Source organism: Chiloscyllium plagiosum, chromosome 2 (genome assembly GCF_004010195.1).
Source record: "Chiloscyllium plagiosum isolate BGI_BamShark_2017 chromosome 2, ASM401019v2, whole genome shotgun sequence".
In the NCBI taxonomy this organism is placed as follows: domain Eukaryota; kingdom Metazoa; phylum Chordata; class Chondrichthyes; order Orectolobiformes; family Hemiscylliidae; genus Chiloscyllium; species Chiloscyllium plagiosum.
In genome coordinates this window covers 101,758,183-101,780,731 of record NC_057711.1, presented here as the reverse complement: position 1 = coordinate 101,780,731, position 22,549 = coordinate 101,758,183, and the positions used below count along the sequence as shown (strand labels likewise).

At 41.6% G+C, this 22,549-nt stretch overlaps 1 protein-coding gene across 4 annotated transcripts in view; it reads right to left on the bottom strand.

Moving 5' to 3' along the window:
- The window catches only part of gldc (glycine dehydrogenase (decarboxylating)), a 172,803-nt gene that overhangs the window by 95,352 nt on the left and 54,902 nt on the right, over nucleotides 1-22,549 (bottom strand). For all 4 annotated transcript variants that reach the window (XR_006315277.1, XR_006315278.1, XM_043715133.1 and 1 more), the window contains 4 exons: nucleotides 13,471-13,667; nucleotides 7,553-7,649; nucleotides 4,119-4,224; nucleotides 3,899-4,038 (listed from right to left, as the gene is read on the bottom strand). Coding sequence is in view for 2 of the 4 variants with exons in the window: in XM_043715133.1 (XP_043571068.1) it covers nucleotides 3,899-4,038; nucleotides 4,119-4,224; nucleotides 7,553-7,649; nucleotides 13,471-13,667 (540 nt within the window). In the remaining 2 variants the exon portion in view is untranslated. The remainder of the gene's footprint in view (nucleotides 1-3,898; nucleotides 4,039-4,118; nucleotides 4,225-7,552; nucleotides 7,650-13,470; nucleotides 13,668-22,549) is intronic.

The window sequence follows — 22,549 nt, the reverse complement described above, 5'->3', positions numbered from 1 at the left end:
GTTGGACTAGTGTTGTGAGATTTTTGACTTGTTCAACCCCAGTCCAACACCAGCACATAGTCAGCTGGAAACAAAGAATTTGTAAGAGATCTCAGTTACCTGTAAGAATAATAGGGTAGTTATGGTATGGAATTTTAATTTTCCAAACATGTACTGGGACTGCCACAAATGTTAAGTGCTTGGATGGAGAGGAATTTGTTAAGTGTGTAGAACAGAATTTTCTGATTCAGTACGTGGATGTACCTACTAGAGATGGAGTAAAACTTGACCTTCTTTTGGGAAATAAGGCAGGGCAAGTGACTGAGGTGTCAATGGGGGGAGTACTTTGGGGCCAATGATAATAGTTCTATTAGATTCAAAACAGAGTTTGAAAAAGATAGACCAGTTCTAACAAGTTAAATTTCTAAACTGAAGAATGGCCAATTTTGATAGTATTAGGCAAGAACTTTCAAAAGTTGATTGGAAGTGGATTTTCACAGGTAAACAGATAGCTAAAAAGTGGGAAGCCTTCAAAAAAGAGAGTCAGGAGACAGTATGTTCCTGTTAAGGAGAAGGGTGGCAGGTGTAGCAATTGCTGGCTGACCAGAGAAATTAAAATTTTGGTTAAGAAAAAGAAGGAAGCATATGTCCGGTATAGACAGAGGAGATCAAGTGAATCCCCAGAAGACTATAAAGACAGTAGAAGAATAGTTAAAGAAGGAAATCAGGAGGGCAAAAAAGAGACATGAGATAGAATCCGTGTGGAAGCAGGCCCTTAGACTCAACAAGTTCACACTTAGCCTCTGAAGAGTGACCCACCCACATCCATTCCCCATAGTTACCCCTGACTAATGCACCTAACCTACACATCCCTGAACACTATGAGCAATTTAGCATGGCCAATCCACCTAACCTGCACTTCCTCAGATTGTGGGAGGAAACTGGTGCACCCAGAGGAAAAGCACGCAGACACGGGGAAAATGTGCAAACTCCACACAGAGAGTCACCAGAGGTTGGAATCGAACGTGGGACTCTGGCATTGTGAGGTAGCAGTGCTAACCACTGTGCCACCATGCCATCCCAGCACCATAGCTTTGGCAAATAGGGTTAAGGAGAAACGAAAGGGATTCTACAAATGCATTAAGGAGAAATGGGTAAATAATTTGAGAAGATTTGTAGCTCAGGTTGACGATAAATCTGTAAGTTTGCTCGTTGAGCTTGAAGGTTTGTTTTCAGGTGTTTCGTCACTATACTAGGTTACATCATCAACGAGGGTCTCTGGTGAAGCACTGGTGGTATGTCCCACCTCTCTATTTTCGGTCCTGGTTTCTTAAGGTATGTGACGTCATTTCCGGTTCTTTTTTTTCCAAGAGTAGAAAAGAGTAACCAGGGAGAGAATAGGGCCTCTTCGAGATCAGCAAAGCTGCCTAAGTGTGGAACCACAGGAGATGGGGGAGATACTAAATGAGTATTTGGCATCAGTGTTTAGTATGGAGAAGGATATGAAAGTTAAATAACTTGGGGAAATAAATAGCAACATCTTGAAAAATGTCCACATTACACAGAGGTGGTGGTGCTGGACATTTTAATAAATCCCTGGGACTTGATTAGGTGTACCCTAGAACTCTGTGGGAAGCTAGGGAAGCTGAGATTTATATAATTGATAGCCACAGGTGAGGTGCTGGAAAACTGGAGCTTGGCTAACATGGTGCCAATATTTAAGGAAGTTGGTAAGGAAAAGCCAGGTAACTATTGACTGGTGGGCCTGACATCAGTGGTAGGTAAGTTGTTGGCAGGGATCCTGAGGGATAGGATTTACATGTATTTGGAAAGCAGAGAACTGATTAGGGATAGTCAACACAGCTGTGTGTGTGGGAAATCATTTCTCATTAACTTAAGTTCAAAAAATTTACTTAAGTAATCACATGTAATAGAGGGAGAACTAGCCATTTGGATACAGAATGGGCTCAAAAGGTAGGAGACAGAGGGTAATGGTGGAGGGTTACTTTTCAGACTGGAGGCCTGTGACCAGTGATGTGCTGCAAGGATTGGTGCTGGGTCTACTGCTTTTTGTCATTTATATAAATGATTTGGATGTAAGCATAGGAGGTTTAGTCAGTAACTTTGCAGATGACATCAAAATTGGAGGTGTAGTGGACAACCAAGAAGGTTACGTTAGAGTACAACAGGATCTTGATCAGAAAGGCCAATGGGACAAAGATTGGCAGATAGAGTTTAATTTAGATAATTATGAAGTGCTGCGTTTTGGAAAGGCAGGATGTATACACTTAATGGACAGTGTTGCTGAAAAAAGAGACTTTGGAGTGCAGGTAGATATAATAGTGAAGGCGGCATTTGGCATGCTTTCCTTTATTGGTCAGTGCATTGAGTTTGGGGGTTGGGAGGTCGTGTTGTGGCTGTACAGGACACTGGTTAGGCCATTTTTAGAATACTGTATTCAATTCTGGTCTCCCTGCTATAGGAAAAAATGTTGTGAAACTTGAAAGGGTTCTGGAAAGATTTACAAGGATGTTGCTAGGGTTGGAGTGTTTGAGCTATAGGGAGAGGTTGAATAAGCTGGGGTTATTTTCCCTGGAGCATCAGAGGCCGAGGGGTGACTTCGTAGAAGTTTCTGAAATCATGAGGGGCATGGATAGGGTGAAGAGCCAAGCTCTTTTCCTCAGGAAAGGGGTGTTCAAAACTAGAGGGCATGGGTTTAAGGTGAAAGGGGAAAGCGTATGCTTCCATACTACATAACTCCATGACTCTAAGATGTATCACTCCTCTTTTAGCATCCCCTCCATGCCTGGATGCAGAAGTAGTCACAGGCTAGCTTACAGGGTATCATCATTACCAACTCTGGAACCCACCCTGACCACATCCTCACCAACAGCAGTGTCTCAGCTGCTAGTGCCTTTTTATAGTTCAAATCATTAAAATGGAGAGCGGGCTCCTCCATTTTGAAAAGCCCTCTCCCTCACTTGTTTGCCTGAAGGTCCCACCAGCTGTTGTGTGTGTGTTGTGCAAGTGAGGGAGTGGAAGAAATAGAAGGAAAGAGAGAGAGAAAGATATAGAGTTATACAGCATGGAAACAGACCCTTCGGTCCAACCAGTCCATGCCGAACATAATCCCAAACTGAACTACTCTCACCTGCTTGCTCCTGGCCCATATCCCTGCAAATCTTTTCTATTTATGTATCCATCCAAATGTCTTTAAAATGTTCTAATTGTATCTGCATCCACCATTTTCTCAGGATATTCATTCCACAGGCAACCACGCTCTGTGTAAAACATTTGCCTCTTATGTCTTTTTAAAATCTCTCCTCTCAGCTTAAAAATATGGTCCCTAGTCTTGCAATCCCCCATACTAGGGAAAAGACAACTACCATTAACTATCTATATCTCTCAATATTTTATTAACTTTTATCAGATCGACACACACACACACGCACGCACACACACGAAGGGAGAGACAGACAGAGCGATTCAAAGAAAACAGACAATGAGACATATACAGAGAGAAAGACAGACAGACAGAGAGAGAGAGAAGACCGAGAGAGAAGAGACAGACAGAGAGAGAGAAGACCGAGAGAGAAGAGACAGAGAAGAGAGAGAGAGAGAGAGAGAGAGAGAGAGAGAGAAAATGAATATCTATAAGAGATGAATATTTATATATTATTTATACAACTGATTGTCCCAAGGAGAACTATAATAAATGAGTGTTTAATGTATGTTGCTGACTTTTGGGCTGCATTTCAGCCTGACTGTGGGGTCTCAGAATCACTCATTGAAAATCTGAGCCTACCCTGACATTCAGTGACCCCGTTAACATAATAATCATTGCCAGAAATCCACAAATGTCCCTTTCTGAAAATGGCACCCAGAAAACCTTGTTCAAAATTGTCCACCGTCAACTCACCATACAGTTACCATATTCTCGAAGGTTAATCTGCCGTTGGGCACCCCTGTGAACGATCTCCTGGGTAGCCACACCACAGTGGATCTTCAAAGTGTCAAAAAATAATTCGTGCTGTACCTTATGCCCAGCACGTTTTAAACCTGTTTAAAAACAGATTCAGTCAGAATTGCTTTTGCTGACAAATTAATAAACAAATTTTACTGTGATTAGCAAGTCTCACCTTCAGCTAAAATTAAAATAGCGTTGTGCACACGCTTTGCTATGTGTTTCAGTCCATTCGGGCCATGATAAATAGCAAACATTGCAGCCATGTTGGCCAAAAGTGCCTGCAATTAGAAGGATCAATTTGGAGAATATACTTCTCAAGATAAATAGCAAACTAAAATATTTGTTTTGTCACAAAGAAGTCTGTTACACAATCCTATCTACAATACCTGAAATTACAAACTTGATTGAGAAACTACGCTCAGCCTTACATCATTTTACATTCCAAAGATTTCCATTCAAATAAAAACATCGATCTCATGTGCACTTTGTCTGGATTCCTGGAGTGTCAGACATTAACCCATGTCTATGAACATTTCTATACCATTGATAAACTTTGCTAGCTGAAATTCATGGCAGGGGCAGAGAGTAAAGGCATGTATAATTGCGACCATGCCGGGGAGGTGTGGGGGGGTGGGGGAGCAACAATAGGGCACTTCGGGAATTGGATGGCACAGGAAGTAGTAAGACAGAAGATGAAGGTAGGATGATGAGAGATAAAAAGAACAGGATGGGAAGGATGGATTCACATTAAGAAAACACTGTTGCTAAAAATAAATTAGTCACAGAACACTGTTGAGTTTTAAGTTCCCCTGTTGACCTGGCGGGACCTAAACTGACACAGATATAATGGGCCTTCTTCTTCAGTACTGCAAATGTCCTGTGACGTATATCTGTGGTATTCACTATGCTACTGTCTCCAGGTATGCTGTTAAGTAATATTTGATCATCCTTTCCTCACAATGCTATTCTTAACTATACTTAAGATTTACAATTGACATTAAATGTTGACAATTGAATAGAAGCCTCCCAAAGAAACACCCAGAACTGCATTTTAATGACAAGACAAGCAATTTCAAAAGTACGTCAGGACTTGTTGTTTGAGCTCTGCCTGTTTCTCAACATTTGTGAATCAAAGAAAATTTTCTGATTAGTTGTTCTGAAATATTAGAAAAAAAAGCATAAACTTTAAATGTTGTCTCAAACAGTTTTCCAGCATGTAAAAGCATGAAAAGGTGTACAGTCGATAGAAATATGTTTTATTTAGAGACTGAAGTAAAGAAACATAGCGAGGAATTTATTGTAGGAGAATCATACTGGACAATACCTTCATTTCTTTCTCCACAGCAGACCTACTCAGCCGCTTCAAAATTCTCTGCCCGCCTCCTTCTGAAGTTACTCATCTTTGTTGCAGCAAAACAGTTCAAAAGTTTCTGCAGCACCTTCCTGCTGTACTATATCCCTGTTCATCCTGACCACAAGTTTAAAGAGGAGGTGCATGTCCGCAGTCTTAAGGATCCTGAGATAGGCATCTAACATTAACTTTTCTACAGATTGAAATACATTCACTGAAGGTACTTGCCATGGGGTACAATTCTGATTATTAACTTGTTGTTTTAATTTTTTGCATTGATAGTCTTTTGCCACAATTTACCTGCACAGAATTTCTAAAAATGGACCTAACATCTGCTCAAACAAATTTGCTGGCACTTCTGTGGTTCCACATACTGCTGGTGGCCTGATCCATCTGTGCCATTGATTGAAGCAGGCTCAGGCGTATTAAAAGGGGGTCATCCTGGTTTCAGGTAAGCTTGGAGGAAAAGACCATCCTCAATTCTTCCTTCCCTCCACTTAGAAGGGAGGGTAGGATAGGGGAACTCAAGGACAATATGGGTTCTCCAAAGCAAGCTTCTTCATTGCATTATTTAAATCACAACTGCCACCCAATATTCAAAGCAATGAATTATTAAACTTCAAACACTTTATCCTCCTCTCAGACTCCACAGATACAGCTGCAGCACTATTTTTGAAATCCTTTTAATGAAAGTGTCCATTTTCTCTCCCGGTCCCTCATTTCTCTTCGCGAAAATATAATCCTTGACTCACCATGAGCAAACAGCAACTCTACTTCACAGGAAAACATTTGATTGCAGATTTTGCACTGACAAATATAATTTTAAAATCTTTACCCCGTTCAATGATTCGGCAGCATTGCAATTGATATCAGATTAAAACCCAGATTGTGTGATACACTAAATTGATCATTGGACCCATTGCAAATACATTTACGTTTGTTAGTCAAGCATGCACAGCTTTAAATCAAATGCTCCCTTTCACTATCTGACCAAGCTAAATCACTTCGGGCTACTTTAAAATAAGAAAAGTTATGTAACATAAACATTGTTTATTTAATGTGTACAGCAGACACACCTTTTAAAATTCTGTGGAGGGTGTAGTGAGTATACAAAAACATGCAAACAAGGGCAGGACTTGCACAATTAATGGTAGGGCCTTGGGTAGTGTTGTAGAACAAGACCGAGGGGTTCCGGGGCATAATTCTTTGAAATTTGCATTTCAGGTAAACTGGGTGGTTAAGAAGGCATTTAGCACACTTGTCATCATTGCTTAGACTTCTAAGTGTAAGAATCCTGACATCATGTTGAGGTTGTACGGACTTTGGTGAGGCCTCTTCTGGAGTACTGAGTGTATTTGTGGGTCACCCTGTTACTGGAAGTATATAACTAAGCTGGAGAGGGTTCAGAAAAGATTCATTAAGATGTGGCTGGAAATGGAGGGTTTGAGGTATAAAAATAGATGGAAAGACGTTTTTAAACCGGAGAGGAGTTTGAAGCGTAACCTTATTTAGGTTTACAAAATCATGAGATGCAAAGAGAATGTGAATAATAAGAGTCTTTTCCGTAGGCTGGAGGAAGATCAAAACTAGGGTGCATATTTTGAAGATGAGAGGAGAAAGTTTTAAAAAGGACATGAGGGGCAACCTTTTTTTTTACATAGAGTGGTTCATGTGTGGAATGAACTGCCAGAGAAAGTGGTGGATGCAGGTAGTTACAACGTTTAAAAGACATTTGGATAAGATCTTGTTTAGGAAAAGGTTTGGAGGGCCAAATGCAGGCAAGCTGGGACTAGTTTAGTTTGGGAACATGGTCAGTATGGACTGGTTGGACTGAAGCATCTGTTTCCATGCTGTATGGCTCGAGACAAACAGGGAACAAGGTCCTTTGAGCCTGCTTCTGATTTTAATCTCAATTCGACATTCATGTCAATACCCCCCATAATTTTTCATCCTCTTGGCCATCAAGAATCTATTTACCTCTGTCTTAAAAATATTTAAAGCATTCTGCATTCATTGGCATTTGAGGAATGGAGTTCGAAAGACTCTTACTAGTGTATTGATAATTCTGAACATTTGTTAAGAACTGCACAACCAGCATTAGCTTCTTTACATTCTTGGAGCTGTATGATTAACAAAAATAATTCTCAAATAAAGTGCAGTCCTATTTTTAAATTTGACAACATAATTTGCCAGTCAATCTTTTTCCAGTGCTATTGGCCAGCTTGTTATGAAATCACTGATGCTGTTGATTTTACCTGAGCTGTGCAAATGTTGCTGGTAGCTTTATCCCTCCTGATATGCTGTTCTCTCGTCTGTAGCGCAAGACGATACACCTCCTTTCCTGCAGCGTCCCTGAATAATACCAATCAAAACAACCAAAAAATAATCCTACAGCAGAAATTTCCAGTTACATCTTCAGTGTCATATTTGTTTCTCATGTCAAAAACGTACAATACATATCAATCTGGACGAGGTATTTAACAATACATTGGCCCAGAACGTGCTGCAGTGTGCTCCCATTTGTTAGATTGTCTTCCTCACCCTTCAACTCGAAGATTTTCTGCATCGTAAACTGCTGGAAGTGCGAGATGAGAACGGCAACAGGGCATCTGAGACCTTGATGACCGATGGGATCAACAATCTATCTCCTTAGCCAATGAGATTTAAGGATTGAAAAAGAAACAGAGGAAAGAGGAAAATAGGGTGAATTAGAGTCAAATCAGGTACAGAAAGCGAAATAAAGAGTGGGGAAAAAAGATTGGATTAGAGGAGAAAAAATAGCCAGAAAAGCAAGAAAATGATTTTAAAAAGTTAATTTTGAAAACCAAAGAACAATGTACTATATACAGGTTTTAGATTCAACAGTTTTTATTTTTCCCTTTCTGCCCTGGCGACATTATTTGACACTCCAATAAGTGGTTCCTTATGTTGTTAAGTATCTACCCCAAGTTACTGCAGTAAGCTTAATTGGTCATTAATGCACAAATACAGCAGTATTTTCAAATTTATGCAAGCCACTGAACACAACTCTGTGATACAGGTGTAAAGGCAAATATCTTGGGGTGGCACGGTGCCTCAGAGGTTAGTACTGCTGCCCCACAGCGCCAGGGACCTGGCTCAATTTCAGCCTCGGGCAACTGTCTGTGTGGAGGTTGCATATTCTTCCATGTATGTATGGGTTTCCTCCAGGTGCTCTGGTGTCTTCCCACAGTCCCAAGAGGTGTGGGTTAGGTGGATTGGCCATACCAAATTATCCAGTGTCCAGGGATGTTTAGGTTAAGTGGATTAGCCATGGGAATGCAGGGTTACAGGGATAGGGCAGAAGGGAATGAGTCTGGGTGGGATGCTATCTGGACAGTTGGTGTGGACTTGTTGGGCCAAATGGCCTGTTTCAACACTGCAGGGATTCTATGATTCCCAATAACTAAGTAACTAGGACAAGCTTGTATGGTGGAATTCTGTCATCAGTCGTTAATTAAATGTAGATAATCCAAATATTGCTAAAAAGAGAAACAATGACAAAATGTCTTGTCTTGCGCTCATCGGGACTGACAATACAACGAAAATAAGGGGGACAATAATTTATGCAGCAGGAGAAAAGTGTACTTATTGGTTGAACTATAATCCCATGTCACCCAGTGCTGTTCAGTAAAAAATGTAAAGTTTGAAATTTGAGTCTCTTTTTAGAAATGTTTACATTCTGTATGACCAAGTAATTATCTGTTGATAATACAAGGGACTTATTTCCCAAAAGGAAACTACAGGTTATGTCATGTGAAGTCAGAATTTTTTCCAGCTCATCACTGCATGCAATCATTCAATGGTATATTTTAGTTGGAAAACAAATTTATTTGAAGTTCATTGTTTCTAGTCCCATTCAACTTTCAGGAAATTCATGGGGTGCTAAATGAGGAGGTGATGGCCTAGTGGTGTTATTGCTAAACTATTAAACCGAACAGCTGTTGTTCTTGGGACTCCTGTTCAAATCCCACCATGGCAGATAGTAGAATTTGAATTTGTTAAGTATGTGGAATTGTGAATCTAATGGTGGCCACTACCAATTGTTTTGGTGCAGGGTTCGGGGGGCAGGGAGGAAGAAACCCATCTGATTCACCACTCTGCCATCCTCACCCATTCTGGCCTATGACTCCAGGTACATAGCAATGTGGTTGATTCTTCAACTGCCCTCTGAAATGGGCGAGCAAGCTACTCAGTTGTATCAAAAAACATAACTGTGATAACAAATATTTCAAATTTACTTTTCCTGAGGGATGTGAGTATATTCATGTCAGATATCAATAGATTTCTCATAATTTGGAGATGCTGGTGTTGGACTGGGATGTACAAAGTTAAAAATCACACAACACCAGGTTATAATCCAACAGGTTTTATTGGAAGCACTTGCTTTCAGAGCGATGCTCCTCCACCTGATGAAGGAGTAGCGCTCTGAAAGCTAGTGCTTCCAATAGATTTCTCGATATGAAAGACAAAGGGATATCAAAATACTCCAGAAAAGTGCCACAGAGCTGGAAGATCAGCCATGCTCTAGTTCAATGCAGTAACAAGCTTGAATGGCCTACTCCAGTTCCCATTTCCTATATTACTATGTATTTCAGACAATAAAAATGATTTTCATAAATCTGAAGGTGCCAATGACAATGTGCTAGTAATGCCATATGTTGCAGTTTAAATCCACTGGTCACTTCGCAAATTTCAGATCGTTGCTAAGACTTTTTAGATAGTGCACAATTTCTTTTAAGTGTATTCTTAGAAGGCATTGTCTTTATTTCTAATACAAATAGGAAGGTGGGGGTGCTGTTGTGCAGTACTGGTGTCCCTACATTCAAGCCAGGAAATTTGGGTTCAAGTTCCACCTGCTTCAAAGGTGCAGTTACATTTCTGAAAAGGTGTTTTGTAAAGCATCTACAAACTGGAAGCTTGTATTTTTCCAACAGTGGTAAGCCCACAGCTAAAGTTCCCATGTGTATAACGAATAGAAGCAAAATCACTCTCTAGACAATCGGGAGCTGTACACAGCATCAATTTCTACTACAACAATTTTTATTTATGTAGTGTCTTTAATGTAATAAAACATTCTAACTAATATTTTGTCCTTATGTTTTTACAACCCAAAGCTATACTTCCAGATATTTTGAGTTAAACGCTGAGTCTCCAAATGGTCGACAAACTTCATTGCCAAGTAGCCTGATATACTTCAGGAGTAGCTATGTGAACAATGTTATAAAGGGACTGCTAGCATCAGAATTACTACCTTCAAAAGAGGAAGTGGGTATGGGATATAACGAGGCTGGTCAGAACAGCTATTATTGGGGTAGCTGGTCAGTGCGGCGTGAAGCGGGAATTTGTGTCCACCGTGCCCCACTTCCTCATATTCAAGCAAGAATCCAGATACTAACCACCACTCAAACTTTTCACAACTGATTTTCACTCAAGTTCCTCTTGCTGAGGGAAATTTCAACCACACCCCATCAGGAGGAGAAACCTGATCCTACATTCCATCCCAAACACAGTATAAACAAACTGGCTTTCTCGGATTCCCCGACTGCCCTCACCCCTCTTCATCCTCCATTCCTTTCCTTCTCAAGATCCAGCTATCTCCCTTACCGTTTCACATGCTCAACCAGCACACTGAACAAACATTGTGTTTCTGCTGCACTTGTGCCAGTACAAAGGAGGTTATCATGCTCCCATGAGGGAACATGCATATTTTACAGGGATTTTGCTCAATTTATTGCCTCTCTGCTGAAGGCTAGGTCACATGGATATGGCACAAATTCCTGGAACTGGCATTCCCCTGTTTTGGTGACAAAATAAATCATTCTCTGTGCAAAAACAAAGGACAGCATCTCAAATTATGAAAGGCAAACCTAATCTGCACCTCAGCCCAAAAGTCAGACATGTTTGCATTATCCAGCAGATGTTGAATGTCAGCCACCAGAATTAGTAACCCAGACTGATATTTCCTCTCACAAACTAAACAGAAATTGCTGGAAAAGCTCAGCAGGTCTGGCAGCATCTCTGGAGAAAAATCAGAGTGTAGTGATAGTTCTGAGGAAGGCTCACCAGACGCAAAATGTTAACTCTGATTTCTCGCCAAGGATACTGCCAGACCTGATGAGTTTTTCCAGCAATTTCTGTTTTTGTTTCTGATTTCCAGCATTCAATCTCTTTTGGTTGCTATTTCCTCTCTCTTGCTCAGGTGTCCTGAGCTGAAGTGCAACACACCTGTTAATACTGGGGTTGAGATGAACTCATCCAAGACAAGAATTGAATCGTAGAATCCCTACGATGTGGAAGCAGGCCAGTAGGTTGAACAAGTCCACACCGACCACCCGAAGAGTGACCCACCCAGACCCATTCCCCTACTTTATTACTCTACATTAATCCGAACTAATGCACCTAACTTACATATCTCTGAACACGATGGGCAATTTAGATTAGATTAGATTAGATTAGATTACTTAGTGTGGAAACAGGCCCTTCGGCCTAACAAGGCCACACCGACCCACCGAAGCGAAACCCACCCATACCGCTACATTTACCCCTTACCTAACACTACGGGCAATTTTAGTATGGCCAATTCACCTGACCCTGCACATCTTTGGACTGTGGGAGGAAACCGGAGCACCCGGAGGAAACCCACGCAGACACGGGGAGAACGTGCAAACTCCACACAGTCAGTCGCCTGAGGCGGGAATTGAGCCCGGGTCTCTGGCGCTGTTAGGCAGCAGTGCTAACCACTGTGCCGCCGTGCCGCCCACAATTTAGTATGGCCAATCCACTTAACCTGCACATCATTGAACGCAGGTGAAAACCGGAGCACCCGCAAAAAACACACGCAGATACAAACTCCACACAGACTGGTGCCTGAGGCTAAAATCAAACCTGGATCCCTCGCGCTGTGAGGCAGCAGTGCTAACCACTGAGCCACCGTGCCGCCCTTGAATCTAGAATCTTTCAGGGACGCAGTTTAGGCCCATACTAGACATCTCCCAAATGCAATCTAGGGAAATGTGATTTTGTATCTTGTATGAGGATAGCAAATATCACCATGAAAACTGTTTTACCGTGACCTCTGAAAGGCAGCCAAAGGATTCAACTTCCTTTCACAGTATCAGCATCTTCAATTTTAAGGAAGCTCTTAAAATTCCTTTACTCAAGAGCTTCAACACCATCAAGAGTAAAGCACCTGCTTAATTGGCACCAACACCTCAAATGTTCACTCCCTCCATCACTGTTAGAGAGGCAGTAGTGTGTACCATCTACAAGATGTAGTATCCCACAAGGCTCCTTTGAAAGCACTTTTCAAATTCATAATCTCTACTACCTTAAAAGGACAAGGAAAACTGACACATAGAAAGCCATCACCTGCATCAATCCACACACCATCCTGATTTCAAACTGTATCTCTGTTCCTGGGACAATATCCTCGAACTCTCAACATTCCAGTGACCACAGGATGTTAAGAATGCAACTCACCACCTTCTCCAGGGTACTTCTGGATGGATTATCTTGCCATTGGTGCTCTTATTTCGATGAAATAATTTTATGAAATTAAACAATATTTGACTAAATTTCTGTAAATATTAGCACATACACACTGACGTCAACCTATGAGCAGAATGGAGGGACAGTCAAAGCTCTTGGAGACCGAGCTACATCCTATATTGAGGGCAACAAGTGCCATCATGTCTCCTTCAATATTAAATACATCAAATGTGGCAGTTATTCACAAGTTAGTGACCACGAATGGTGGAGATATTGTTTACTATCAATAGGTAAGCTTATTGTCAGGAGAAGGCAAGCAATAATACTTGCTGCTAATCTGTCTGCCTGAAACATTTATCCCAGTTCTTCCTTTGAAAGAAGTGACTCAGGAAGCTGGCAGCTCTTTAATGTATCACTCATGTGACTATTTCTCATGCGTGGCTGTGCATGTTAAACAGCTGGGAAGGCATCACTACCAAATGCTCTTCAGTGCTCTCACCATTTCCCTAAAAGCACATATTCTAGACGGATCTCCAAACAGTCTGCTTGCCTCTCGAATCTCCCTCTTGCTAAGATTTAAAAATAACAGTTCAAGATTTAAAGATAATACAGTACCCTTGGTACTAATCGAAAACTTCCCCATTATCACCACGTATTTACGTACCTTGTAACTCCGACCATTCTTCCCGGCATCAGTCTTACAAGGTTTTCTTTGACGGCAAAGAAAGCAGCATGTGGCCCTCCGTAGGAAAGTGGCACACCAAACCTCTGTGAGCTACCAAGCACGATATCAACTGCAAATTCTCCAGGAGGTCTCAGCACACACAATGCCAACAGGTCGGTCGCACAACATGTCAAGGCCTGAAAATAAAAGAAGAAAGATGTGACAGATGCAAAAAAAGCCTTTCAAATAAAATGACACTCTTCATTAAAATGGGGAGGAAAATTGACAGACTTACATTTCAAAATCTTGTCATTGCATGATTTATTAAATACTTGCGCAAATCAATAGATATTTGTCTGCATTAGGAACTGACACACCTAGTCACTTGGAAACCATCAAGCTATATTAGAGCTGGCATGGTATGGCATGGAACAGAATGATATTTAATGGCAAAACTCTCAGATGTGTTATTGTCATCTTTCTCTTTGGTTATGTTTTATATACCTTACTTTCTCCTGCTTTTGAACTGACTCACTAAAATGCAAAACAATCAGTAGCAATGTATGATAAACATCACCAACCATTCCAAGCCTAACAGGTTACAATCGCTCATGATTCTTATCATGTCCAAGCCTGCCGCTTGGAGAAAAGATACAGCTACTGATACACTGGCATCACCCCTGCTTACATACTCTGTCAAAGCGAGAGGTGCACAACAATCTAAATATATTATTTAGGAGCCAAAGTAGACCATTTGGTTCCACAAGCTTACTCTTGCATTCAAGATTATGGCTGATTTGTTTTCATTTCGAATTCTGCATTTGCATCTACCTCCAATAAACCTAGGATTCCCTTGCCTAACAAGAATTTATCCAAAAATTGAGGAAAAACAAATTCTCCTCACTTCGGTCCTAAAAAGGAGACACCCAATTTTTAAACAATGGCCCTTCGTTCTGGGCTGATCTCCAAGTGCAAACAGCCTTTCCGTGTCCACCTTGATTAGATTATTCAGAATCGTATCCACTACAATTGAGTCACCCCTCACTCTTCTAAATTTCAATGGAAACAAGCTCAGCCTATCCACTCTTTCCTCATAAGACAACTGGCTCACTCCAGGTATCAATCTCGTAAACCTCCTCCAAACTAACTTTACATCCCTCCTCAACTAGGAATCCAAAGCTGTACACAGTACACAGATGTGGTCACAACAATGCCCTGTATAAGTGGAGCATTATCTTTTCATTTTTTGTTCAATTCCTACCATAAGTGTATTTGACTTCTTAATTATTTCCTGTACCTGGCTACAACCTTCTCTGATTCATGCAGCAGAACAGAGGGTTCCCTCTGTACATCAGAATTTCACAATCAATCGCTGTTTAAGTATACTCTGCTTCTTATTCTTCCTGACAAAGTGAACAACTACACGTTTTCCCATACTGTACGCCATCTACCAGATTTTTGCTCCCACACTCCATCTTTATCTGTCTTCACATTCAGATTTTCCTTACAACAGAGTTCCCTACCTATTGTGGTAGTGAATTTAATTGCCATACTTTCGCTCCCATCATCTATTTGTATTGATGTAAGTTTTAAAAGGCTGAGACCCGAGGAGGACTTCTCTCTTCAATGTCCTACCAATCAGATAGAGACCCTTTTATGCATACTCTATTTCCTGCCAGGTAGCAAATCATCTCACCTTGCTATTTTGTATATGCAAGAAGTATGTGCAAAATCATTCTATATAGACAAAAGGAATTTTTACATGCATTGCATTCTTTTTCAGAAAAAATATGGAGAGAGCCAAATGCTGCTGCATCCCCATGGCAACACCCTGACCAATTAGAGAAAGAGAGGACTGCAGATGCTGCAGAACCAAGGCAAGAGTGTGGTGCTGAAAAAGCACAGCAGGTCAGGCAGCATCAGAGGAGCAGGAGAATCAACGTTTCTGGCATAAGCCCCTCATCAGGAATGAGGCTTGTGGGCCAGGGGCTGAGAGATAAATGGGAGAGAGGTGGGTTTGGCAGAGGAGAGCAGTGGGGGAGGAAAGGTAGGTGAGAATGTAATAGGTAGATGAGGGTGGGGGTCGGAGAAGGAGTACAGCAGATACATGGGAAAGGTGATGGACACGTTAGGAGGACGGTGATGAGTTGGAGGGTTGGGACTGGGATAATGTGGGGGTGGAGGGGAATATGAGGAAACTGTTGAAATCCACATTTATCCCATGCGGTTGCAGGGTGTCAAGGCAAAATATGAGACGTTCTTCCTCCAGGCGTCGGGTGATGGAGGAGGTTTGGCGATGGAGGAGACCCAGGATCTGCATGTCCTTGGCGGAGTGGGAGGGGAAGTTGAAGTGTTCAGCCATGGGTCGGTGGGGTTGGTTGGTGCGGGTGTCCCAGGGATGTTCTTTGAAATGATCCACAAGTAGTGTCCTGTCTGCCTGATGTAGAGGAGACCACAATCGGGTGCAACAGATACAGTAGATGACACTGGTAGAGGTAGTAAATTTCTGTCGGATGTGGAAGGATCCTTTGGAGCCTTGGACAGAGATGAGGGGAGTGGTATGGGCACAGGTTTTGCACTTCTTGTGGTAGCAGGGGAAGGTGCCGGAAGTGGGTGTGGGCTGGTGGTTGGTGGTTGGTGGGGGGAGCGGGGTGGATCTGACGAGGGAGTCACAGAGGGAATGGTCCCTCTGGACAACTGAAAGGGGTGTGGAGGGAAATATATCTCTGGTGGTGGTCTCCATTTGTAGGTGGCGGAAGTGGCAGAGGATGATGCGATGTATGCAGGGATTAGTGGTGTGGAAGGAAAGGACGGGGGTGGGGGGTGGTGTATTCCTTGCTGCATTGGGAGGGGTGGTGTTCAAGGACGGTGGTGCGTGAAGTGGAGGAGAAGCACTGGAGGGCATTGTTGACCACATGAGAAGAAAAACTGAACTTGGAAGGAGGAGGCCATCTGGGATTTTCGAAAGTGGAATTGGCCAGATGCGGCAGAGGAATTGGGAATAAGGGATGGCAGGAGGTAGGGTAGGAGGAGATATAGTTTAGGTAGTTGTGGAAGTCAGTGGGCTTGTAGTAGATTTCAGTGGTTAGTTGGTCGCCGGAGATGGAGAGGTCCAGGAAGGGGAGGGAGGTGTCCGAGATGGTCCAGATGAATTTGAAGTCAGGGTGAAAGGTATTGGTAAAGTTGAAAAACTGTTCAACCTCCTCATGGGAACACGAGGTATCGCCGATACAGCCATCGGTATAGCAGAGGAACAGATGGGGGCTGGTGCCGGTGTAATAGCTGAAGATGGACTGTTCCATGTACCCGACAAAGAGGCAGGCGTAGCTGGGTCCCATGTATTGTCTGAGAATTCAGGTTGATAGTTAACTGTTCTTGCTGCATCTCCATTTCAATTATGGTCTAACCACTCAGCACCCTCTCCTCATTCTATTTTAAATGGTGTCCCTTTTCTCAAGGAGAAAGTGAGGTCTGCAGATGCTGGAGATCAAAGTTGAAACTTTATTGCTGGAACAGCACAGCAGGTCAGGCAGCATCCAGGGAACAGGAGATTCGACGTTTCGGGCACAGGCCCTTCTTCAGGAATGAGCAGAGAGTGTTCAGCAGGAGAAGATAAAAGGTAGGGAGGAGGGACTTGGAGGAGGGGCGTTGGAAATGTGATAGGTGGAAAGAGGTCTTGACCTCTTTCCACCTATCACATTTCCAACGCCCCTCCTCCAAGTCCCTCCTCCCTACCTTTTATCTTCTCCTGCTGAACACTCTCTGCTCATTCCTGAAGAAGGGCCTGTGCCCGAAACGTCGAATCTCCTGTTCCCTGGATGCTGCCTGACCTGCTGTGCTGTTCCAGCAATAAAGTTTCAACTTTGATATCCAAATGAATCCAACAAGAACTGGACCAAGCATATGTGGTACTCATAATCTTCTTCATCCTAAGTATACGCATGATTTTACTACAACTGCTAAGTATTTCATCAGTAATATTTTCAGCAACATAACACAAAACATCGCAGATAAGAAAAACTGCAGCATATTAACATGCCAAATTTCCCCTAAAGTAAATGCATTAAAATTCCATCAAATTTGACAATATTGTTATGTATTTGGCTTTAAGGGGTTAACACGTAGGGGGTTCCATACAACAGCCAAGCAGGGTGAGATCAATAGTTGTGATGTTGAGAAGATATGCTCTTCTTCATTAGGGTAAATAAAACCACAGAAAGTAGACAAAATCAAACACAAAATATTGCTGAGGAAAGGAGTGAACAAAGACAGAAATGGGAACTATTTAAATGTAAATCTATGATTCGCTCCAGTAATAATATCTAACAATATTCAATATCTAGGATCATACCAAAAGAGTACTTTGAAGTATTAAAGGGATTTTCTGCTATCTAGTGATCTCTGAGGCATGAAGTTTCCCTTTCTTGATATGTGCAAGATCAAGACAAACACTAGGCATACAGTAACAGTGATATCACCGCAGGGAGTTGGCAGCCAATTACACTGAAGTATTCTCAAACAGCAAATCAGAAAGTAAAATGCAGTAAAATCTTCTACTCAATTAAAATTTCCACAGAGTAAATACAAATCATCAGTGATACACATGGGATTAAAGTAGCTGAAATATCATAACTTTTTTTTAAATTTGAAAAAAACATTATTGCCATAATAATGGCAAAAAAGCATCCCAGTGATATAACATTAGATTTCTATGAGTAACTATTGAGTTATTAAAATTAAATTGCATTTATATAGTAACTGTTATGGCCACAGAAAGATCCAAAATGCTTTACAGCCAATAAAGTACTTTGGAAGTACAGTCAGTGTTGACACATAGCAGGCAATTTACATGTAGCAAGCTCCCACAAAAAGAAATGCTGTACTAATTATTGAAAAAATATTGACTATGACACCTGGAACAACTTTCTCATCAGTGGTGAGGTTCTGGAACCCACGAGTTCAAAGGGTAATACAGGCAAAAACCATAATCACATTAAAACATGCGGTGGAACAGTCAATGGGTTTAGGAATCAAAATTTGGAGAGTGGGATTAGTGTGACGAGGTATTCATCGACTGGTATGGACATAATGTGCCAGACGACTACCTTCTGTGCATGAAATCTTACTGTGTTTTCTATGTATCTATAACTCTTATTAAAAATAGTGCCATTGGCTCTTCTATGTCTACATTAGAGGACAGACAGGCCTTCACTTAGTAGGCTCTCGTCAAAAAGATAGCAGCTTAAATCTTCCAACTTCCCTCACTGGATTGGAATGTGTTGCTGGAAAAGCGCAGCAGGTCAGGCAGCATCCAGGGAACAGGAGAATCGACGTTTCGGGCATAAACCCTTCTTCAGGAATGAGGAAAGTTTGTCCAGCAGGCTAAGATAAAAGGTAGGGAGGAGGGACTTGGGGGAGGGGCGTCGGAAATGTGATAGGTGGAAAGAGGTCAAGGTGAGGGTGATAGGCCAGACTGGGGTGGGGGCGGAGAGGTCGGGAAGAAGATTGCAGGTTAGGAAGGCGGTGCTGAGTTCGATGGATTTGACTGAGACAAGGTGGGAGGAGGGGAAATGAAATTTTCAGCTCTGATCTCCAGCATCTGCAGACCTCACTTTCTCCTAGCCATAGTGAAGCCACACAGTGTCTAACTCAATGACTCGTCTCTGGTAAATACGAACGTTGTTGATCTCCTCTTGTGTTGAAATCAGAAACAGACATGAAGGTGACAATTGGAAGCCACCCACCCTGCACTGAGACTGAAGCCAGCCGTCTCTGGTTTGATGTTTTCAAGAAAGACCTTTATATCTGCGATGGGAAGATTTGGGTGTCAATCTTACAAGGTAATGCAACAATATCATTAAGGTAGAGATGGATTGTTTGTAGTGCCACCCCTCAGTGAAGCGGTTAATATCACGGCGGCAGTTTGCTATGAAGAGGTCGAGGGCAGGTAGGAGGCCAGCACGGGGTGTCCAGGTGGACGGGGTCCCTTTTCTCAAGCCTATTTGTGGTACCCCAATTCTGATGAGTCCAAGACAAAAAATGTTCAATGTCTAGTCTCTTTTTAGCAATGTTTAATATGTTATCCTTACCACCACAGGCTTCCCACAATAAATTTTGATGTGGCTGCTATCGAATGCCTTCTTGAAATCAAAATTAGAGTATGTGTACAGACTCCCCTTTATTCTCAGCATATTACTCCTTCATATAATTTGGAGAAATTGATTACACATGACTTTACCCCCGTCAAAACCAAGTTGACTCTCCTGATTACCTGAAGTTTATTTAAATGCACAGTTATAATCTTTTTAAATGATTGATTCTAACATCTTCCACATCACAAACATCATACTAACTGGCCTATAGTTTCCTCTTGGAAAGAGGTCTATATTTGCTATTTTACACAGTCTGTTGGAATCTTTCAGGAATCCAATGAATTTTGGAAAATTAATATTAATGCATTGATATCTTTTTAAGACCCTGACTCTCATGAGATCTGCTACAGTTTATTATAAACTGCAGACGAATTCTGATCATCATTTTAAGTTCTGTTGGTTAATAGTTTATAATGTTTACATAAACATCTAATCCACTTAATTTTTCCACCCAAGTTCAGAATAACGTTTCATGGTTCAGTCATGGTTTACCTCGGGTTTTATCAATCATCCTGGACGCTATAATTTCTTGTCATGTTTTGATAAGTTCAGAGATAAGTTCTGTTTAAGCAATCTGATTTGTTTTAATATATCCAAATCATGCCTCAGGCATTAAATTTTAAAGCTCTTTCCACATTTTCAGCAATATATTTTGGACAAAAAGAACTACACCTACAAGCACTGCCCCCAGTCATCACAACCTTCCTAATATTTCATGACTCTTTTAGTTTACAGCTCTATGTTTGACATTGAATTTAACTGCCTCCATAATCTCCATGCGTGAAACATCATGCGTTGCTTCATTCCCCCATTCCATGGTAATATTCAGTAAATTATTGATATCATGGAAATTGTTGTCTCGGCATTTTTGAGCGTGTTGACAAAGTTTATTTTTCTTTTAGGAAGGCCTTACTATTAAACATGTGACTGCAATGCAATGCAAAACCTGGCTTTAAAGGAATCGTGTGGGCTAACTGATTACAGGCTATGGATCAGTGGTGCTGGAAGAGCACAGCAATTCAGGCAGCATCCGACGAGCAGCAAAATCGATGTTTCGGGCAAAAGCCCTTCATCAGGATTTATTCCTGATGAAGGGCTTTTGCCCGAAACGTCGATTTTGCTGCTCGTCGGATGCTGCCTGAATTGCTGTGCTCTTCCAGCACCACTGATCCAGAATCTGGTTTCCAACATCTGCAGTCATTGTTTTTACCTGATTACAGGCTATAACAGTTCAGAACAGAATGAACACAATCGAATTGTCAAGCTCTTTAAGGCAGTGAGCACCTTTTCGCTAGAATGAATAAACATGCTACTCATGTTAACAGGAAGATTCCATCCAGACACTTCAGATGCTACAGAGCCTCGAGGTGACCAACACAGTCTGCAATGCTAATTTCGCCAGTGTTTAACACAAGACGCCATCTTGGTAATGGAGCCAGAAGCAGCACAAGCAATTGCTCCACAGATAATTGTTAAGAGGCTGATGAACATTTAAATTTCTTGCTACCACTCATGAAAGAGGCTGCAACGCATTTTAATGGCTAACACTTCAACTAAGTTCAATTCACTTTCCAAATAGTGATCAAGCCAGCAGATTGCACAGTATATTGAGCATTAGGTACCACCATTTTCAACTTTCACGAAAATATAGAAAATAGGAACAGGATTAGACCATTCGGCCCTTTGGGCCTACGCTACCTTTCATTATGATCATGGCTGGTCATCCAAATCAATATCCTGTTCCTGCTTTCCCCCCCATATCCTCTGATCCCTTTAGCGCAAAGTGCTGTATCCAATTCAATCTTGAAATAATAGAATGATTTGGCCTCGATTGCTTTCTGTTGCTGTGAATTCTCAAGAATTTTCTCTGCATCTCAGTCCTAAATGGTATAGATTGTGACCCCTGGTTCTGGAACTCCCCTGTGTCAGGAACATCCTTCCAGCATTTACCCTGTTGAGTCCTGCCAGAATTTTATAGGTTTTCTATGAGATTCCCCCAATGCCAAAGTATATATCGCATGTACTCAAGTAACAGCCAAATTTTTTTGACAACTTTTTCAGGTTAAAAATTTATGGGGTCGACAATTTCATGGATACTATTTTTGAGGGGCTGAAATTCATGCCCATCAATATTCATACCGTATCATTAGCAGAAGCCCAATTGATCACTAAACAAATAAAGAGAAAAATAATGAATTGTATTAGTTCTGAAAACCCGGACTGGAAGACCGGGAGCAGAGTGGAACAACCAACAGACTGGAAAGCCGGGTTAGGACGTGACGGCCAGCACTCTGACTCATAAATGTTGATGTGTTATCTGTGAAGAACTAGGGTCAACCTTTACATGAGCTGTATGGAAAATTCCAGGTTATTTGGCCAAAAATAGGGAGTCGACTTTTACATGAGATCGACTATTATTCAAGTATATACAGTATGTCTGTTTGAGCACCTGTCAGCATATTTAAATTACAGCTGTAGATAAGATCAGATTCCAAATCAACATAAATAAGCAAAATGCTGCAGTTGATGGAAATTTGAAAAAGGACAAAAAGGACTACAGAAACTCAGCTGGTCTGGCAGCGTCTGTGGAAAGAGAAAGAGTTAATATTTCAAATTGATGACGACAATGAAAGGTTATCAATCTGAAACCTTAACTCTGTTTCTCTCTCTGTAGACATGTAGTTGGAAAGGCAAGGACTGATTAGGGATAGTCAACATGGCTTTGTGCGTGGGAAATCACATTTCACAAACTGCACTGAGTTTTTGAAGAAGTAACAAAGAGGATTGATGAGGGCAGAGTGGTAAATGTGATCTATGTGGACTTCAGTAAGGCGTTTGACAAGGTTCCCCATGGGACACTGATTAGCACGGTTAGATCTCACGGAATACAGGGAGAACTAGCCATTTGGATACAGAACTGGCTCAAA